This window comes from Martes martes, assembly GCF_963455335.1.
Source record: "Martes martes genome assembly, chromosome: 3".
NCBI lineage: Eukaryota > Metazoa > Chordata > Mammalia > Carnivora > Mustelidae > Martes > Martes martes.
The window spans coordinates 172,097,691-172,116,072 of NC_137890.1; the positions used below are offsets into that span (position 1 = coordinate 172,097,691).

Consider the following 18,382-nt stretch of genomic DNA (forward strand, 5'->3'; position numbering starts at 1 on the left):
ACAAGATCCTGTTTCATATGTGCTCCCCATATAACTAACTGCCTTACCTCTATCTTTTACTCATCTGCTCACCCTACCCCAGACACATTGGGCGTGTCTTGTCCTGCTACCAAGACAAGGGGAGCTCACTACTAAAGAAAGCTTGAAATGCTCTCCTAGATATCTTTTTGACTTGCTTTCTTACCTACTCTAGATTATCCAAATATCAACTTTATGGTGAGAATTTTCCTGATCATCCTGTTTAAAATTGCAATTCTTCCTAATTCCCACCATTCCTTTCCAATGCTCATGTTTTACTTTTTCTCTACCATACTTAAGACTTTTAAATACTATACATGATTTTTTTTTATTTGATGTATTTTCTCCCTTCCAATAGAATGCCATCTACATGAAGACAGGAGCTTTTTGTCAGTTTTATTCATTGATGTAGCTTAGTGACTAGAACAATGCACATAACAGAGTGCTCAGTGCATATTTGCTTCAAAGTAAATTTTGAAAAACAAACCTGTAAGGTCAACTACATGGAAGGTAATTATTTGTATTCTATCAGCTTGACTGCAGTCAGCAAAACTGGTTCTTGTCAGTAAATACAGTCAGTGCTACTATAAAATTGAGATTCTCAGTATTTCTTTATTGTTTAAATGAAATCATTATTATTGAATTAGTTTCTCACTAACGGAGACACTAATATTTTGTCTTATAATTTACTATTTTTACAGGCATTAACTTCCATGCAAACCAATTATTCAACTTACAGGTATTGCTATTGGCATGTAGGATTTCAGAGGCTCCAACAGTATTGCAACAGAATTAAGAATGGGAAATAGAAAGAGCAAGGGGAGAAAAAGTAGAGGGAGTTGAATGGATACTTATTACCAGTCCCAAATCTCTATTACTACTCCATCTAAATAATTTTGAGAACAGTGACAGGGCTTGTCTTAAATGCCTTAATATTATGTCATGAGGGGAAAAACATATCTCTGAACAAATATTCATGGGTACCTAATTTTGGACTGGGCAGGCTAAAATGCTATAACAAATAGACTGGAAATATAGTGTCTCAAACAAAAGAGAAATGTATTTTCTTATTGCTTAAGAGTCCAGAGCATGTTATAAGACAACTGGAGGTAGAAAATGGGGGTGGCTTTACTTCAAGCAGAACAACTGCTCTGTCATTTTTAGTAATTGGCTTCTAAGATTACTCTTGTCCTTGTCATTGATATCCCATCTTACCACAAGGGGAAAAGAACATAGAAATGGCACATATCACTTCAAATAATACTCTTATAGAGAACTTAATAACATAACCACACTTAACTTAAAGGAGGCCAAGAAAAAAAAATTAGGTAGTCAGCCAGGCTAATAATATGGAAGAAGGAGAGAGTGGCTTCTGGTGAACAGCTAGTAGTCTCTGCCACAGTGTGGCCTTTTGCCCACCAGACATCTGTGTCATTCTTCTTTCCATGTGTTCTCACTGACCTCGCACCCTGTGCACCAAAGGAGACAACACAAAGTGCTACTTCTTTACTGCAGATATCTCATAATGCATGAGCTCCGCATGGTGCTCCGTCTGCTCCACTGGAGTCAGAGGCATCTCGTGTTCTGGTGACCAATCAAACAACAGACACGTTTTTGTCTTTTCTGTCACCACAAAAAATGTACACTGAAGCAAGGACAGAATAACTGCAACACAAACTCCAATACGAAAGTAGAAAAACGGGGAATACACAAGAGTTGCCAGTCTAAATAGTGATAGACTCCTGGGCAGGCATCATGAGGAACTTTGCCATGGCACTAAAGAAAAGTGATTGAATCATATCTCTCTTCCTAAAAGGATCTCCTCTGCCCATGGTTCTCTCTGGTCTCTGTCTTTTGTTCTTGTTCGTTATCCTCTACGACCAGAACTAAAGTGGGTCCCATGGCCTGTGCCTTCATTGCACACTGTAAAATACTAGAAGTGAGCTTCCTTTGGGTGCAAGTTCAGGGCCCTGAGGACCGTTTTGAAGTTTGAAGAGTCTAAAGAGTCAGGGTTATTAAGAATAAAATAAAATTTTCTAAACTCCCAAAGTTTCCAACATATTTTCTTCCAGTCACTGTAATGCAGCAGTAATCAAAAATTACTTTTCTAAACATAGTTCGTAAACCTGCTTTATTTTTCTCAGTCAACTTAATCTTAAGGGCACCTGAAACAACACTCCTGGATATAAGGATGGCAGATTTCTCTCTCACTGTCTGGGGTCCAGAAGCTGTTGAATGTTACAAGTACCTCTGTGTCCTTCCATCCTTGTCTTAAACCACTCAGTTCTTGCCAGTGTAATATCTTGCTACAGCAGTGGGGGCAGTTACAGTCAGTAACATTTTGGCTGTTTCCAATCCCTTCCCCTCAAGCTAGGAGCTAAGCAGGTACATGGTCTGCCTACCAAATATCAGAGTGATAGTCTGGTAGAACCCCCTCAGCCAAATACCCAACTACCACGGAAGAAAAGCAACTAGGAGTCCCCTAGAATACCCTACCTGACATTATAAATTGCAGATGCATTGCATATTCTCTGATTGCTTCAATATTACTGCATTTTAAAATTACTTGTAATCTCACTGAAGGTAGTTATGGAGTCTTAAATTTTTCCGATATCTGTAACACAGTGTAACACTATTCATTTTATGAATATTTATTGATAACCTTATTCTTTGAAGAAACACTAGCTATTTTTTATAACTGACTGAGATTTTTTCTGATTTTCCTATCCCATTTTAATCACTTTTTAGATTTATGTAGTATAAGACAGAACAATTAAATTTTAGCTTGAATGTAGATGGGAGCAGGGAGAGCACTTTCTCCATATATATACACTTGATTTTTTTATCATTCATGCAACCAAACTACTATGTGTCAAACACTGCCTATTTAGGATACAATGGTGTGAATATGTGTGTATGTGCGTGTATGTTTAAGTGTGCATGTGTTCTTTAAGATTGACTTTTAATAAATATACTTGAAAATTAAGGTAGAAATCAATGATTGCTAGTTGAAATACATATAAATTTCCACTTTATATAAATAATCATTTCAGAAGATCATTGAAATACTCTTGTTAATTATTCAAAGAAACTTCGTAGAGTGTCGACACATCCAAACTAATCATACCACAGATACTGTTCAGAGATTCTTCTTAGCACTTAGTAAATGTGACTCGATCTGGGATTTTTTATGTTAATTGTGATTCTCAGTTATCCAACTTACTAATAAGGAGCTAAATTGGGTGCTTTTGGCAAGAAATGTCCAATTGAGGAGCAGTTGCAAGACTAGGGACCTGACATCAACTAATGGATGCTCAAGACTAAGCCAGGAGCTCAAAGATAAAAACAAATTGTAAAAGAGAAAAATATATTTTAATCTCCTCCTTCTCTGGTGAACAGCAGAATCTATCAATATAATTTTTTTCATTAAAAGTATCTGGCATCAGGATAAGAGTATATGACTCAGCACAGTGCAGCTTCTGCCACCAACATCTTACAAAGGCAAAAGACCTCTCCCCTTAAATCGCATAGGTTCCATTAACCTATGAAATTATAAAGATACCCGTTTTAGACATATCTACAAAGTACCGATCCATGAGTAACTTTAAGTTGCAACCCAGTGTTTTGAATATGACTCATATATCAATAGCTACTACAGAAAAAATTAATTTCTCCCTTACTTGCCATTATTTGTCCACAACCTCAGCTTCAAAATTGGTATACATTTGTTTCTCTTTGGTGATGAAAGTAAGCCCTTGACATTGACAGGAAATTTGAAATATAAAGAATTTTTTACATCAATTAGGAGCAATTTTGATCTGTTGTATCAATATCTACAGGGCATCAACTGGTAGAGACAGTATCTGGATATCAGAGTCACAGAAAAAAGTCATTAAATCAAAATGTTTGAAATCATTCCAAGTAGGGCTGAGTCTAGTGGGAGCCAGTTTTTTAACTACAGTGTTTTTTTTAAACACTGAATGATTAAAACTTTGGAAAATATATTATATTATAGAATGTACCACAATCTTCTATTAGGACTCTCATCTAAGCCAAAAGTGATAAAAATTAAAATTTGACACTAGCGTTAAAACTTCAGTTATAGAAAATAAATAAGTCTTACAGATCTACTGTATAACACAGTATACACAGTTAACAACAATGTATTGTATAGTTAAAATTTTGCTAGATTTTATATTAAGAGCTCTTGTCAATAATAATAATAGTAATAGTAATACAAGAAGACAGGTTTATGTCATAGACTGGTGACGGTGTGTATTTATTCTTGGGTGTATACTTATTATCAAACTCATCATGTTGTATACATTAAATATGCACAGCCTTTTGTATGTCAATCTTACCTCAATAAAGTGTTTTTTAATTCCAATATACTGTTATAATAAATATTTATTAAATCTGATCATATAATATAGAAACATAATAAAATTAAGAATTGCATATGATTGATTACTGCACAAAAGCAAATGGTATACATTTGAGAATCAAAACACATCTAAGTTGTCACTATTTTAGATAGAAATGGGTCTAAATTATATTATTAGGAGCCATGTTTTCTGATGCAGACTATGCCAAACATTATTTAACTGAATCTGTATAACTCAGGTGGGTTATGTTATTTATTCATTAATGTCGTATATCTGTCAAGTCAGGAGACAAAACTTCTAACATCATTTTAACAGTAAGAATTTAATTTATGGGATTGTTACCTATGTATAAAGTTGTTGGATGACTAAGTAGAGAAAAAAAGAACTGCCGCTGCCGGAAAGAGCTGCCATCCATGGGATTCAGTGAATAAAATAAATAGGGTGGATTGTTGAAACCTAGGAACTTGAAGAGGGGTGCCTGTAGAACTGAAACTTAGCGCTTGGAGGAGGGGACACTTGTCTACTGGTATTGGTGTTCCTCGGCTCAGAAACGCGGCCATGATGAGCTGGGAACGCAGACCTCTGAGAAAAGGGTGCCTGTTTGCTGGAGTTAACGTCTTTGATGACAGCATGATGCAGCTTTTCCTGCAAGCATTAGAAAAACTGCCAATTTATCTGGATTTATCTGCTATGGTAAGAACAAAGTGCTATTGCTGAAGTGAAGTGTTGCCAGGGTGATGCTCACTAGAACTACAGGTCCAGAAGAACCCCACAGGAAGGAGATGAGAATCAAGTCCCCTCCTCCTCCCCCAAACCTGCAGTTTCCTACAAGCACCCTCTATTGCCAAAGCCTAACAGAGAGTCTGCTGACAAAGCAAAAATGTAGTCTGCAAAATTCCAGTTGCACCATCACAAAAACAGGCATAGGAGGATAAGTTTGGTACTGAGAAGAAACAGCGTAATAACTGCTACATGGACTTAGGAGACAGTCAACTTATACACAGGACAGAGTAAAGCCTTTCAATGAATCCTTCCAGAAAACTGAATGTTTTGTAAGCATCTTACTTGACCTCTCTCCTAAATGTTAACCAGAATTCAAGAAGGGATTGGTAGAATTTGTTCAAGGTATTGCTTTACCTGTAACCCCAAGTCAATAGTGTTTACTGTCACAGTGAGTCAATTTTTCTCCTACAAATAAACTACAATAGCTCAGTGGCAATTGTTTACCTAAACTTTTAAAAGTCATTATCACTTATATTTAGAATCTGGGCACTATTTCTTTTTTTTTTTTTTTCTGGGCACTATTTCAATAATTAAAGTGATAAGGAGTCCAACTGATGATTTATAGTCCCTTAGGAAGCTGAAGCAGTCAGGATATTTGATAGTAGCTTTTTGTATCCTATTTTTATACCTAACAGGATAGAATAATCATACATAAATACATGGATGAGAGGTATTTGACACTGTAAACTAATACATTTGACTGTCTTAAAAATATAAAACTTCTATAACCATACAGTATTTGTACAAGACTTTGCGTAAATCAAGTTACATTAATTCTTGCAATTTATGAATTGACAAGAAGCATTTGGTTTGGGTGTATTATACCAAAATTAAGCATAGAGCAAGTTATTATCTCTGTCATATTCATGTCTATTAAATTGTTGGTTTGAATATAAAGAAATCCTGTGGAAAAGAGAACTAAAATTCTAACCCTTTAAAATAAGTATTTGTTTCTCTCCTGCTTAAAACAAACAGCTTTCCAATGAAACAATTCTAATCCTATTACATAGGCTTGATCTTTATACTTACATTTAGAAAAGACTATTACATCAACAACGATTAATAGAGTTAGAAATGGATTTCACAGAGATTATTTCAGTAGCTTTCTATAATTTTATCAATCAACAAGTTATTTTTTTAATGTTTCCTGGTCATAGCACTGAAAGAAAAAAGCATTACCCGTGTATATTTATTAATGTAGAGGGTTAATAATGTTTAAAGTACTTCTTACCTATTAACATCCCAAATTTTGCTAGTTGTATCCAGGGAGGAAGAAGCCACAAAATCACCACAGGAGTGCCACGTGCAGGACCAAACTGCATGGCTGTGTCCTTCAAAGGTCAAAATGCAATTGCCTTTAGACAGGTCCCATAATTTAACTGTAGTGTCACCGCTTGAAGTAGCCAATTTGTTGCCACTATTTGCAAGAATATAAAAAGGTAATTTGTTAAAAAGTCAATTTATGATTATTTTTTATGAGTGGTTATATGCTATTATTAATTTGTGTGTGTATCTGAGTTGCTTTTGCTTCTAATGACATACTAAATGCTTGAATCTTATTCTCTTATTTGACTCCATATAATTAGGTACTTATTTGTATTGTTCAGCAATTCAAGTTGATGAGACAAACTGCTGTTGCACACTTTCTAGATTAATTCTTCAATATTTTTCTAGATTAATTCACTAAATCAGTATTTTTTTTTTTTAGTATGTATTTGTTTGAGGGCTTTATGTTAGGTTCTGTGGATAATGTAGCCTCAGAATGATGAAATTTTAGACATTGGCTGAGATAATTTCAAAAACATTATATAATACAAAACAATAGGTCAGCAACTGTTTATGTGTGGATTAACTAAATGCTCCAGGAGTGCAGTTTTGATGCTAAAAGAAGGAAACCAGGAATGAGATTTTGAGCTAGATCTTGAGAGAGGAAAGATTTTGAGGAGTTGAATGGTTGAGGATGAGTCATTGGATTTTCCATTTAGGTCACTGGTAAATGTTTAAAAAAGCAATGACTTTCGAGTGGTGGACATGAATGCTAGTTTAAGAAATGAATGGGTGTTAATGACATGAGCAGAAACACCTAGGGCTTTTTGGTAAAATATTAATTCCAAGAAAATTTTAATTCCATCAGTTTCTTCAGATCCTTCCTCATTGCATGCTCCTTCTATGTGTTCTCCTAGTAACTTTTCTCCCTGAATATAATGAATTGCTTATTTGTGCTTTTTCCCTGTGATTTTGACTGGGAACTGTTTCTTCTCTGTTTCAATGGCATCAAGCACTAGGATTGACTAATTGAAGTACTCAGCAAATGCTTCCAGAATGAATAAATATATGAATGAATGAAGTTGTGCCATAAAAGAATAAGGAAAGGTACTCAGTATTTCCAAGAGAGAAATGGCAAGATCCGGATGAGAGTTTGCTCACTTGCTTTCTTTTTTTTCCCTTTTTTAGGAGAGAAATAACATTTTTAAGTGCAGGAGAGAAACAATCACTGGAGAGGGAGAGCTTAAAGGTGGTGAAGGAAAGGTGGATTACAGAGTGAAGAAGTTCTCATTAAAGTTATAAAAGGATATCCATTTTACTTTTCAGATTAGCAGAATTAAAAATAAATTACTCACTAACAGAGAGATATCTAAAACTTGTACTTTGCAGCTTTTTTTTTTAAAGATTCTATTTATTTATTTGACAGAGAGAGAGATCATAAGCAGGCAGAGAGGCAGGCAGAGAGAGAGGGGGAAGAAGGCTCCCCACCAGGCAGAGAGCCCGATGCCGGGGCTCAATCCCAGGACTCTGAGATGAAGGCAGAGGCTCTGACCCACTGAGCTACCCAGGCACCCCTTGCAGCTGTTATTTGTACATATATTTACCGTCTGAAGTTTTACTTTTCAATACTGAAGACCTAAAAATACATTTGTCTAAAAATATCCAAAAAGGAGTGCCTGCCTGGCTCAGTCCATAGAGCATGAAACTTTTGATCTTGGGATCATGAGTTCAAGCCCCACAGTGGGCCTAGAGCTTACTTAAAAAAATATCCAAGCAAACTGAAAAATCAAAAATAATTTAACCATGCCTGTTTCTCAAACCTGTCCTTCTGATAGACTAGCATGCTATTATGGATCTAAGTCTTCATCTAGGATAGGAATTACTGTAATGTATTTCAGTCTGGCTGAAAACTCATGTAAGTTTTACATTCTTCTCCCTTGCTTTAAACTATGTGAGAAGAGAAACAAAAATCACAATAGTAGTAATTACGACTGGAATGAAACACTTGTAATCGTCTTTATACATGCCATCAACTGATATTTTGTCAAGAATAAACAATATTTTCATAAGCTTTTAATAAATTGAGATTGTTAAAATCTTTAAAAAAAAAAGTGGGGTGCCTGGGTGGCTCAGTGGGTTAAAGCCTCTGCCTTCGGCTCTGGTCACGATCCCAGGGTCCTGGGATGGAGCCCCACATCGGGCTCTCTGCTCAGCAGGGAGCCTGCTTCCTCCTCTCTCTCTCTCTGCCTGCTTCTCTGCCTACTTGTGATCTCTGTCTGTCAAATAAATAAATAAAATCTTTAAAAAAATTAAAAAAATAAATTGAGGTTATTGTTCAGGTGTATGAACTCAACCAAAACCAAAATATATAGAATATAAATTTCTGAATTTCTTTGAAATGTTTTGGCTTTTCAAAAGACATGGTTTGAAATATGTGAAACTGTATGCTTTGGGCTCATGAGAAAATAAAGACACTTGAGAACTGAGAGGGAGCAAGAAAGAGAGAAAGAATGATGAACGAAAATTTAAAAGGTGCTCTAATTCATGCAAAAGTCAGAGTTTCCCTCAGCTCCCCACAAATAAGAGAAGTCAAAATCCTCAGAAAAGAGAAAAATAGATTCGGATTGTTAGCAAGTACACGAAATCATTCTAATTTACATTTGGTTAGCTTCTGGCTCTCCTGGACAGCCCATGTAAACTTGGGCAGGCCATTTAACATTAACAGTTAACATTTCTGAAAGTCATTGTCTTTATTTAAAAATAAAGCTCAATATAGCTTAAAGCATTGTTTCAAAAATCAAACAAGAGAATTCTTATGACAGCACATTGTTAATTCTGGGTAATCTTCAAAATTGATACTGTTTTTGAACAGATTCTCCTGTGATCTCCAGTTCAGTTTTTATGTGGAATTGTTTATCCATATGTCCATAAACAGTAGGATGGTGTACAATTACTGCCATTATACTATAGTTTCATATAGCTGTGTCTATCTACTCAACAGGTTTATTTGAATTTGTAAAAGGACTATCAGTAACAATATTCTCCGTTACTATAGAATAGGTATGCATTATGTAGCAGAAAAATATATTACCAAATTATATTAAAATATCTTCTCATACTTTTTATAGGTAAACAATAAAAATTTTGGTTCCAATGAGCTCATAAAATGATTATATCTGGAAAGCTCTAAACTTAGAATTTATATTACTTGAGAAACATTAAGACACATTTGATTTACATTTTATGTGCCCAGTTTGTGTGAGTCCTCTAAACTTTGAGTTAAAAGTTGAAACAAAAAGGGCTAAAACTGCTTTCATCCAAGTTGTTCTAAATCCTTTGTCTTTGATACAGGGCTGCTGGCTGCATTCAGCTGGTAAGTGAGGGCACTGTGGCAGAGTAAAACAAATACCAGTTCACACAAAGAATGGTCTTTTTTCAAGTAAACAGTGCCCACAACCAAGTGTTGTTCCCTTTGTTCTCAAATGACATATCCTTCTTTTGTGTAGAACTCTAGAATCAACCAAGAACCATAAGTGAAGTGGATTCAGAAGACAGCATTCTGTGTAGATATTACAGATTCTAGCAAAAGCAGAGAGGCAATATTCAGTGTTCAGGAAAGAGTGGGCTGTCCCTTCCTGGTGGCAAAACCACTGCCCTTACTTGGTTGGGTGTATTGCTTGGAGCTGCAGGTGTACCTTCGTCAGTTGTTTGAGAAAATTCAACTGGATTTTCAGCTCAGTCTTTCCACTTTTACACAGGAATGGCAAGATGCTGGCAAATGGACTCTCCAGTGCCTGGTATACAGCTTCATAAGACATACTATTTATTGTGTGAGTATGTGAATGATGTATGTAATAGGGAAAGAGAGATTTCACTTATGCATAGATCTGTGTTAATAGAATGGAATAACCTACATAATTTAGGGTTTATTTATATGTACAAGTTTATGTATAGCAAGACATCTTGGTACAGAGGACAGAAAAATGTTGGAATTCTAAAACTACTAGCATGTTACTAATTCTTTTTGTTTAATCCTGTGCATTTATGTTATTGTTTAGCTTGTAGATGCAAAAGGGCAGAAATTGGTAAGTTAGTTTATGAAACTTTATGTGGAGATCATTAATAATGGTGTCATCCGGAAAATAAGATAGAGATGCCTAGGAATGTCTTTAAACTTTTAAGTATCAATTTCAATCTTGGGAATTATTTTATTATTTAATTATCTTATTGTATCCAACATGCTTCTGAGTATTCTCTAGTTGTCATTCATATGTATGCATGTGACACATTAAAATGGAATACTCTTGAAAAACATAACCTGGATAATTATAATATTTTGATATATATCCATAGGTACTAAAATATAGTTGTTCTCATCTTTCTTCAAATTGTTTCTATGCATACCTTATGACTTTGTCTGGAAAAAGTTATTTTCAGAATATTAAATCTATTTTTTTCAGCTATCTCAAAATTTCTACATTTGACACTTTCTTTTCTTTTCTTTCTTTTGACCCAATGTTCTAAAAGACACAGAAGATTCATTTATTCATTTCACAGTTAGTCACATGCTCCGGACGCTATACTAGACAACTCCATCCGTCATCATTCTGTGCTTCTCAAATATACCAAGCATTATTACCTCAGGCTATCTCCACACACTTCCCCCAGCACTAAGAGGCTATCTCCCCTGGATATTCCGTGGCTTCCTCCATGACTTCATTCAAGACCTTCTCTTCAACTTTACCTTATCATGGAGCGCATCTCTGATAATCCCACTTAAAATACTATATCATCACAACTTTTTGCCTCTTTGTTACTCTTTATTGTGTTACTTTTTTCTATAGAACTTATCACCATTTATTAAACTACACATCACTTATTTATTGTCTCTCTCTCTGCTAATGGAATGTAGCATATATGAGAGCAGGAACTCTTTTTTAATTCACTGCTATATCTCCAAAGCCAGCTTCATACCTACTGCATAGGGAATCTCATTAAATAGCTATTGAATCAATGAATTCATGCATGAAACACAATTATGTATATGCCAAAGTCCCTAAAATCTATTTATTTATTTATTTATTTATTTTAAGATTTTATTTATTTATTTGACGGAGTGAGGGAGGGCATAAGCAGGTAGAGTGGCAGGCAGAGGGAGAGGGAGAAGCAGGCTTCCTGTCAATCCTATCACCTTGCGGAGTTTCAAATTACCATCTCTCTGGGCCTAAAATGTGAAGACCCAGGTGCTGCCCCTTTTCACACAAAGTTCTAGAATATTCCTCATTTTCATTCAGACCAGGACCCAGCCCTCTTTCTCATAACACCAAAGGCAAGAACTCTCAATTTGTAGCCCTCCTGTGTGTTTCTGACCCTTGGTTAACATGTCCATGTCCATGGGACAGGCAACCCACTCTTTATTAAGAATGAAATTTTTGCCATGTGCAGCAGACCTTGTCTATAGTCAAACTTGGCTGGCACATCACCGAGTCTGCTTACACACTGAAGGAATTTACACAACCCAATTTCTTCTCTAGTGATTGGGTCTCCCCCAAATAGTTTTATGCTATAACTAATTATTGAGTTTTTTAAAGTTCATTAACTTATCCAATTCTTCCTGAGTGCCCACTATTTACCAGAGATAAAAAAAGATCTGAAGGATATGAAATACACATATGACTCAAATTATTTACATTTTTTCCTTTGGCTTAAACTATGAGAGTTAGGAGTCTGTATATTCAGAGATCACTTTTTTCACCTCCCCTTTGTCACTGTAAAACTGCTTCTACTGAGTTGCCTATGTTGTTATGCCACTGTGCTATAATAAGGTTAAGCCACAACACTATGAAAATCTGTATTATTGAAAGGTTGTTGTTGAGGCTATTATTCACTAGATTATACGTTACATAAGAAAATCAAATATTTTTAATACCCAGTGGTGAAATGCCATTCAGGTCTTAGCAACAGGAGTCATTGCTCCTGCTGAACAGTGTGAGGTGATTTCTTTCATTGACAATGAAAATCACATAGCTAACTGGGTCTACTTCTTCCTGTTGATTGTTGGAACACTTAGTACAAAGTTAAAGCCCTCTTCTAGAAATTAAAAATAATATTATGTTTTGTTTTTTATCAATTAATGAAGGCCAATATAGCCAAACTTTAATACAAAAAAATTAAAGTAGATTACATGCATTTTATGTATTAACTTTACTCCTGGATTCATTATATTTTACCTATTCTAAGTTATCTTTCAACCTAATTATTTCTCAAAAAATTATCTTCTTATATTTGTTAGTTCTCTAAATTCCTTTGAAAAATGAATAAACCAAAATACAACTTACAACTCTCAAAATGTATCATGTGCTGGATCCCCATGTAAAGATCCCCATATAAAGATAACTGAAATAAACTCTGCCCTTAAGGACCTCATGGTCTAATAAGTCATGCAAATATGTAACAATTATAATATTTTCATAAGCATTTTAATAGATGACATACAGATTATAGTGATAGGGCAGAAAAGGATATAAAACATTTTCTAGGCTTGGGTGGACATAAAGGCTTTGAAAAGGTGAACACACCTGAACAAAATCTGTTTATAAAAGCAGGTGTTCACAATGTGAAAGCAGGAAAGGAAAAACGATGAGTGTTCAGCATGTGAAAATTGTGGCATAAAGAAATGTTTAAGTATTTGCGTTCTAGAAGAAAAGGGTAATGGAAAAACAAAGATAAATAGATAAACAACAGCCTAAAAATAAAAGACCTTTGCTATAGTCCTAAAATGTATTAATTTGTAGGCTATGAGGAGAAATTAAAGGGTTTTAAAAGAAGTTAGGAAATGATCAAATATTAATTTTAGGATGTTAACACTGTAACAAGACCAGTTTCTTTTTTTTTTTTTTTTTAGGAAGAGCAGAAAATATATTTAAGAATTAATAGTGATTTCTATTTTTTAAAGACTTTATTTATTTATTTGCCAGAGAGAGAGAGAGAGAGCACAAGCAGGAGAAGAGGCAGGCAGAGAGAGAAGCAAGGTTCCCCACTGAGCAGGGAGCCCAATGCGGAGCTTGATCCCAGGACCCTGGGATCATGATCTGAGCTGAAGGCAGATACTTAACCAGAGAGCCACTCAGATGTCCCAATAATGATTTCTGTTATAGGTGTGCACTTAATTATTGAGTTCAGTTATTTCAAAATCTATGCTTTGCACAATTACAGTAATTCCCAGGTTTTAGCAAATGATTTTCAAGACAAGTGTCAACCTCACACCTATCTGTTCTACTTAGCTAATGGATTTTTCCAAGTCTAAGTGGCATGCCAATTTTACAGCAGAAAATTCCCCTCTAATGATATTTACTTTGTTTTGACTGCTGATCTAGCTTAGTCCTAGATTACAGAATTTTCCATTGTACTCTTTCCTGATTTTCAGGAGTACATGGTAACCAAAACATGTGGGTGTGATGCTGAGTTCAAGTCTTGGGAGGGTTGATTGGACAAAATATTTAAGGTTAGCAGAAACAGCATATACTCTTCACCACCCAAAGCCAATGTACTGTCTAAAAGCCTTATAGCAGATAAAACAATATATTTCTATGGTTGCAGAAGAAGCACTGCCTCTGTTTCTGGTATAAAATAAGAGGTTTTCTATAATTGGAAGTATCATATTGACAAGATACATTTAAAACTAGCTTGGTAAAAGTGAGCTCATGCATCACAGAATTCCATAATCTCAAGGCTAGGAGAGCCCTTAAATCCATACAATCTGATCACATGTCCCTTGTTTTAATTATTTCTACAGTTATTCTATCATTTTAATGCCCAGTCTCTATTTAAAATTTCTAAAAACAGGAAACTAGGTTAATCGGGTTTTAAGTAGGCTCTGTTATAGTCTTCCTTTTATTGAGCTTATTTTCTTCTATATAAAAAACTTCCCCTCCTCAAGTCAGTATAATTGTTGGCATCATTCCAAATTCAAATAATCCCTCTTTCACTCAATAGCTTTCAGAGTAGAGGAAGAAAACCAACATATCCTAGAAATGACAGTCCATTTCCTTTCCTTGTCACCCAATTTTTTTTTCCATGCTACTTCCACTTTAGAGGTACATAGGGATCTTAGAAGCTGAACATCCACTCCAACTTGACTCACAACTGGTCTATTTCTATTAAATAGGGCATATATTTGCATTATTCAAATTCAACCTCATATTCTATCACTTCAAATATTGGTAATAAATATAGGATTATCTGTATTTCCACACATTGAAATGTGAGACTACAGTGTGTTATTTCCATTCTCTGAGGTATGAGATATTCTTTCTTATCCTTTCACTAATGACTTTTCATGTTTCATTTTCAATTTGTTATTTTCTTTTCCACAACAGATCTACTTTTTTATGATGACCAGCCTCACATTCAGAGTGAAGTTCTCTTGATAAGATCAGTTTGTTTCAGGACAAACAAAGTTGTTTCTAATATTCTGAGCTATATTGTATTTCTGTCTGGGAACCTAACTGAATGAACATTTCAGTTTATGAATCTATTTTTCAGAAATCCAAACTTCATTAGTTTAAATCACGTTTAAAGTCAGCTGTTTACCCTTCCTTTCCCACCATCTCTGCAAATGTAGGTAAAAGAAAAAAGTAGTGGTAACAACGCATATATCCCCAAGTACTCTAATTTCCTCTGGTTTCATAATCTCTAAAATGTTTTACTGGTCTTTCTAGGAGTGTCATCTGTTCCACCATAAAATGTGATAGGGAAATGATAGGATTTTGGCAGATTCTCAATCACATTTTTTAAAAACTCTGGAAAATAGCACAAATTTCTCTTGAATTTGCCACATCTTCATAGATTAGATCTCCTTCACCAGTGGTGTACCATTCATCAAGGAGTTAGTAAATATCACAGTATGTATTAGTTTATCTTCTAACTGTGTGAATTCTACATCTCAAGCCTCACAAGTATAAGTTAATAAGTACAAAATGTACTCAATAATAGCTCTTAATTGTCCTGAAAATAAGGAAAATTTATAGTTTTGGCAGAAGTTAGAACTCTTATGTTTCAGTCACATCTTTGCCATTTAAAAGCCTTGTTTTTGTGAAACAGTATTCTCAATCTTCATATTCTCATCTGGAAAAGAAAGAAAAGATATCTTTCTATTGTGACTCCTAATGCAGATCAAACTAAGAATGTTTGCTAAAATATAAGGCACAAAGCAGTTGTAAACACTAGGTAGTAAAATTTATGGATCTCCATATAATAGGCTCCGAGGAATTGTCACTTGCATGGAGCACACAGCTTTAAAGAAATTAAAAAAAAAAAAAAAAAAAGGTAACTCGGGGTAAGAAATGCATTGTTTTTTAGAAGGATGGTTGCTCTTGTTGCCATCTTCCAGGAAGTCAGCTCTTTCTTTAAGATGGGATTTTGTAAGCAGAATAAATGTGAACCCCTACTGTGCAATCATTCCATGTAAGGACTAAATTACTAGCTATGGAATAGTTAGCTACAGCAAAAGCTGGAATAAGAAATTATATGTATATCATTTGAAGATATGGATTAACCCTGTGTTCGATGAGCTCAGTGTCTGGAAGTGATCCACTAGAGCAATGCACAAGTTTTAGCCTGAGACTAATAGACAGCATGAAACTTGGAGAGTGAAATCTCTAAAAATTAAATAGTATGATGCTGAATGGTTAAGGAAATTATACGTGGATGTAGAAACAAAAAGAAAAGGAATTCATATCTTTAAAGATATTGAAAAAAAACCAACAGACTCATAGGTATAAAATGATTGGGTATGGAGAAACTCATGAGGAAATTTGAAATACCACTGCAAGATTCAGAGTAAAGACTGCAGAAACACAGTGGGCATAAGAAACAGCAGGAGAACCAAATACTACTTGTTTATTATTACTATACATTTATCGAGAGAATAATGGTGTTAAAATTTGCTGCAAACTGTAGTCAAATATGTGCCCTTGTTAGTCTACTATTTTATTAAATTATGCATAATTATCACTTTTTTTAATACAAACTAGGGAATTCTAAACATGTTTCATATAGAGTATAAGAATATGGATCTGGGTGACCTCTACTGATCAACTGAATGTTGGACTTGTATGGTTTTGGCTTGGATCATCTCAGATTTGTTTTACCTACAGATCTATCTACCTGGGTAATGTGAATGGTGTCTCCAAATGTAACAATGACAAAAGCACTTTGAAAACTGTAAAACATTACTTAAATATTATACACATCTCTGGATAACAAGAGTATTGACACATTTGGGGACTTACAGCACACACACACAAATGACAAGCTTCTTCATTTTCATCCCTATTCAAAGTTCCCATAGATATATTCTAAAAATTTATTTATGTAAACACTATTTCAAACTCTTAATGGTGGCCCATTAATATTGTAAATAGGTGTAAGTTAAATTATGCTAGTATCTTTTCTAATTTATATTTTTGTGTATAAAATTATATTTAAAAAGATAAAAATTAAACTAGAAAGACAAATATCAACAACCTAAAGATTAAACACTACATGTTGAAATTCAGAAATACTCTGAAAAAAAACTTACAGGATTTAAAAACACACAGGATAACCCCAAAAACAAAATACAAAGGTATAAATCTAACAAAATATGTACAAGATATATATGAGGAAAACCATAAAATTCTGATGAACTCAAAGAACTAAATAAATGAAAAGATATTCTATGTTTATGGATAGAATGACTCAATATTACCAAGATGTCAGTTCTTTCCAGCTTATCGAGAGACTCAATGCAATCCCAATCAATATCCCTGTGAATTATTTTGTGCATATTAGCAAACTTATTCTAAGGTTTATATGGAGACGTAAAAGTCCCAGAAGAGACAACACTAATTCAAAGGGACAGATGTACCCCAATGTTTATAGCTGCATATCTACAATAGCCAAATTATGGACACAGCCCAAGGGTCCATTGATGAATAAAGAAGTGGTATGTGTATATGCAATGGAATATTAGGTCATAAAAAGAGCAAAATTTTGTCATTTGCAAAGACATGGATTGAGCTAGAGAGTATTATGCTAAGTGAAATAAGTCAGAGGAAGAGAAATACCATATATTTTCATTTTTATGTGGAATTGAAGAAACAACATAAATGAGCATAGGGGAAAAAAGAGAGAGATAGGGAAACCAAGAAATGCTCTTCACTATAGAGAACAAACTGATGGTTGCCGGAAGAGAGATGGGTGGGAGGGTGGGTGAAATATGTGATGGGGATTAAGGAGGGCACTTGGGATGAGTGTTGTACGGAAGTGTTGAATCACTAAATTGTATACTTGAAACTAAAGTCACACTGTATGTTAACTACCTGGAATTTAAATAAAAACTTTAAAAAAATAAGAAAAAAAAAGAATTAAGCATAAAAATACCTCACAGTATTGAAAGAAGAAAAACACCATTGCAGGACTGATACCACCTGACTTCCAGACTTACACTAAAGCTACTGCAATCAAGATTTACAGTATTGGTGAAAGAATAGAAAGATCGATAGAATAAAGAGCTCAGAAACAGACTCCTAGAATTATAGCCAAACGATCTTTCACAAAGGAGCAAGGACAATATGATAGAGCAAAGATAGTTTCTTCAACAAATGATACTGGAACATCATCCAAATACCAAAAAACGAATCTGGACACAGATCTTACACCCTTCACAAAATTAAGTCAAAATGGATTGCAGTTTTAAATGTAAAATACAAAATTATAAAACTCTTAGAGGATAACATAGGAGAAAACTTGGATGATCTTGGGTACGTTGACTTTTTAGATACAATGCCAAATTCATAATCCATAAAAGAAATGATAAATGAGCTAGATTTCATTAAAATTAAAAACGGCTGCCCTGCAAAAGATAATGTCAAGGGAAGCCACAGACT

General features: G+C 34.6%; 1 protein-coding gene across 2 annotated transcripts in view; it reads right to left on the reverse strand.

Moving 5' to 3' along the window:
• Positions 1-18,382, reverse strand: part of SPAG16 (sperm associated antigen 16) — a gene marked incomplete at both ends in the record, with an annotated part of 1,046,083 nt that overhangs the window by 492,793 nt on the left and 534,908 nt on the right. For both annotated transcript variants that reach the window (XM_080799476.1, XM_080799475.1), the window contains one exon: positions 6,418-6,603. In XM_080799476.1, coding sequence (XP_080655602.1) covers positions 6,418-6,603 — 186 coding nt within the window. The remainder of the gene's footprint in view (positions 1-6,417; positions 6,604-18,382) is intronic.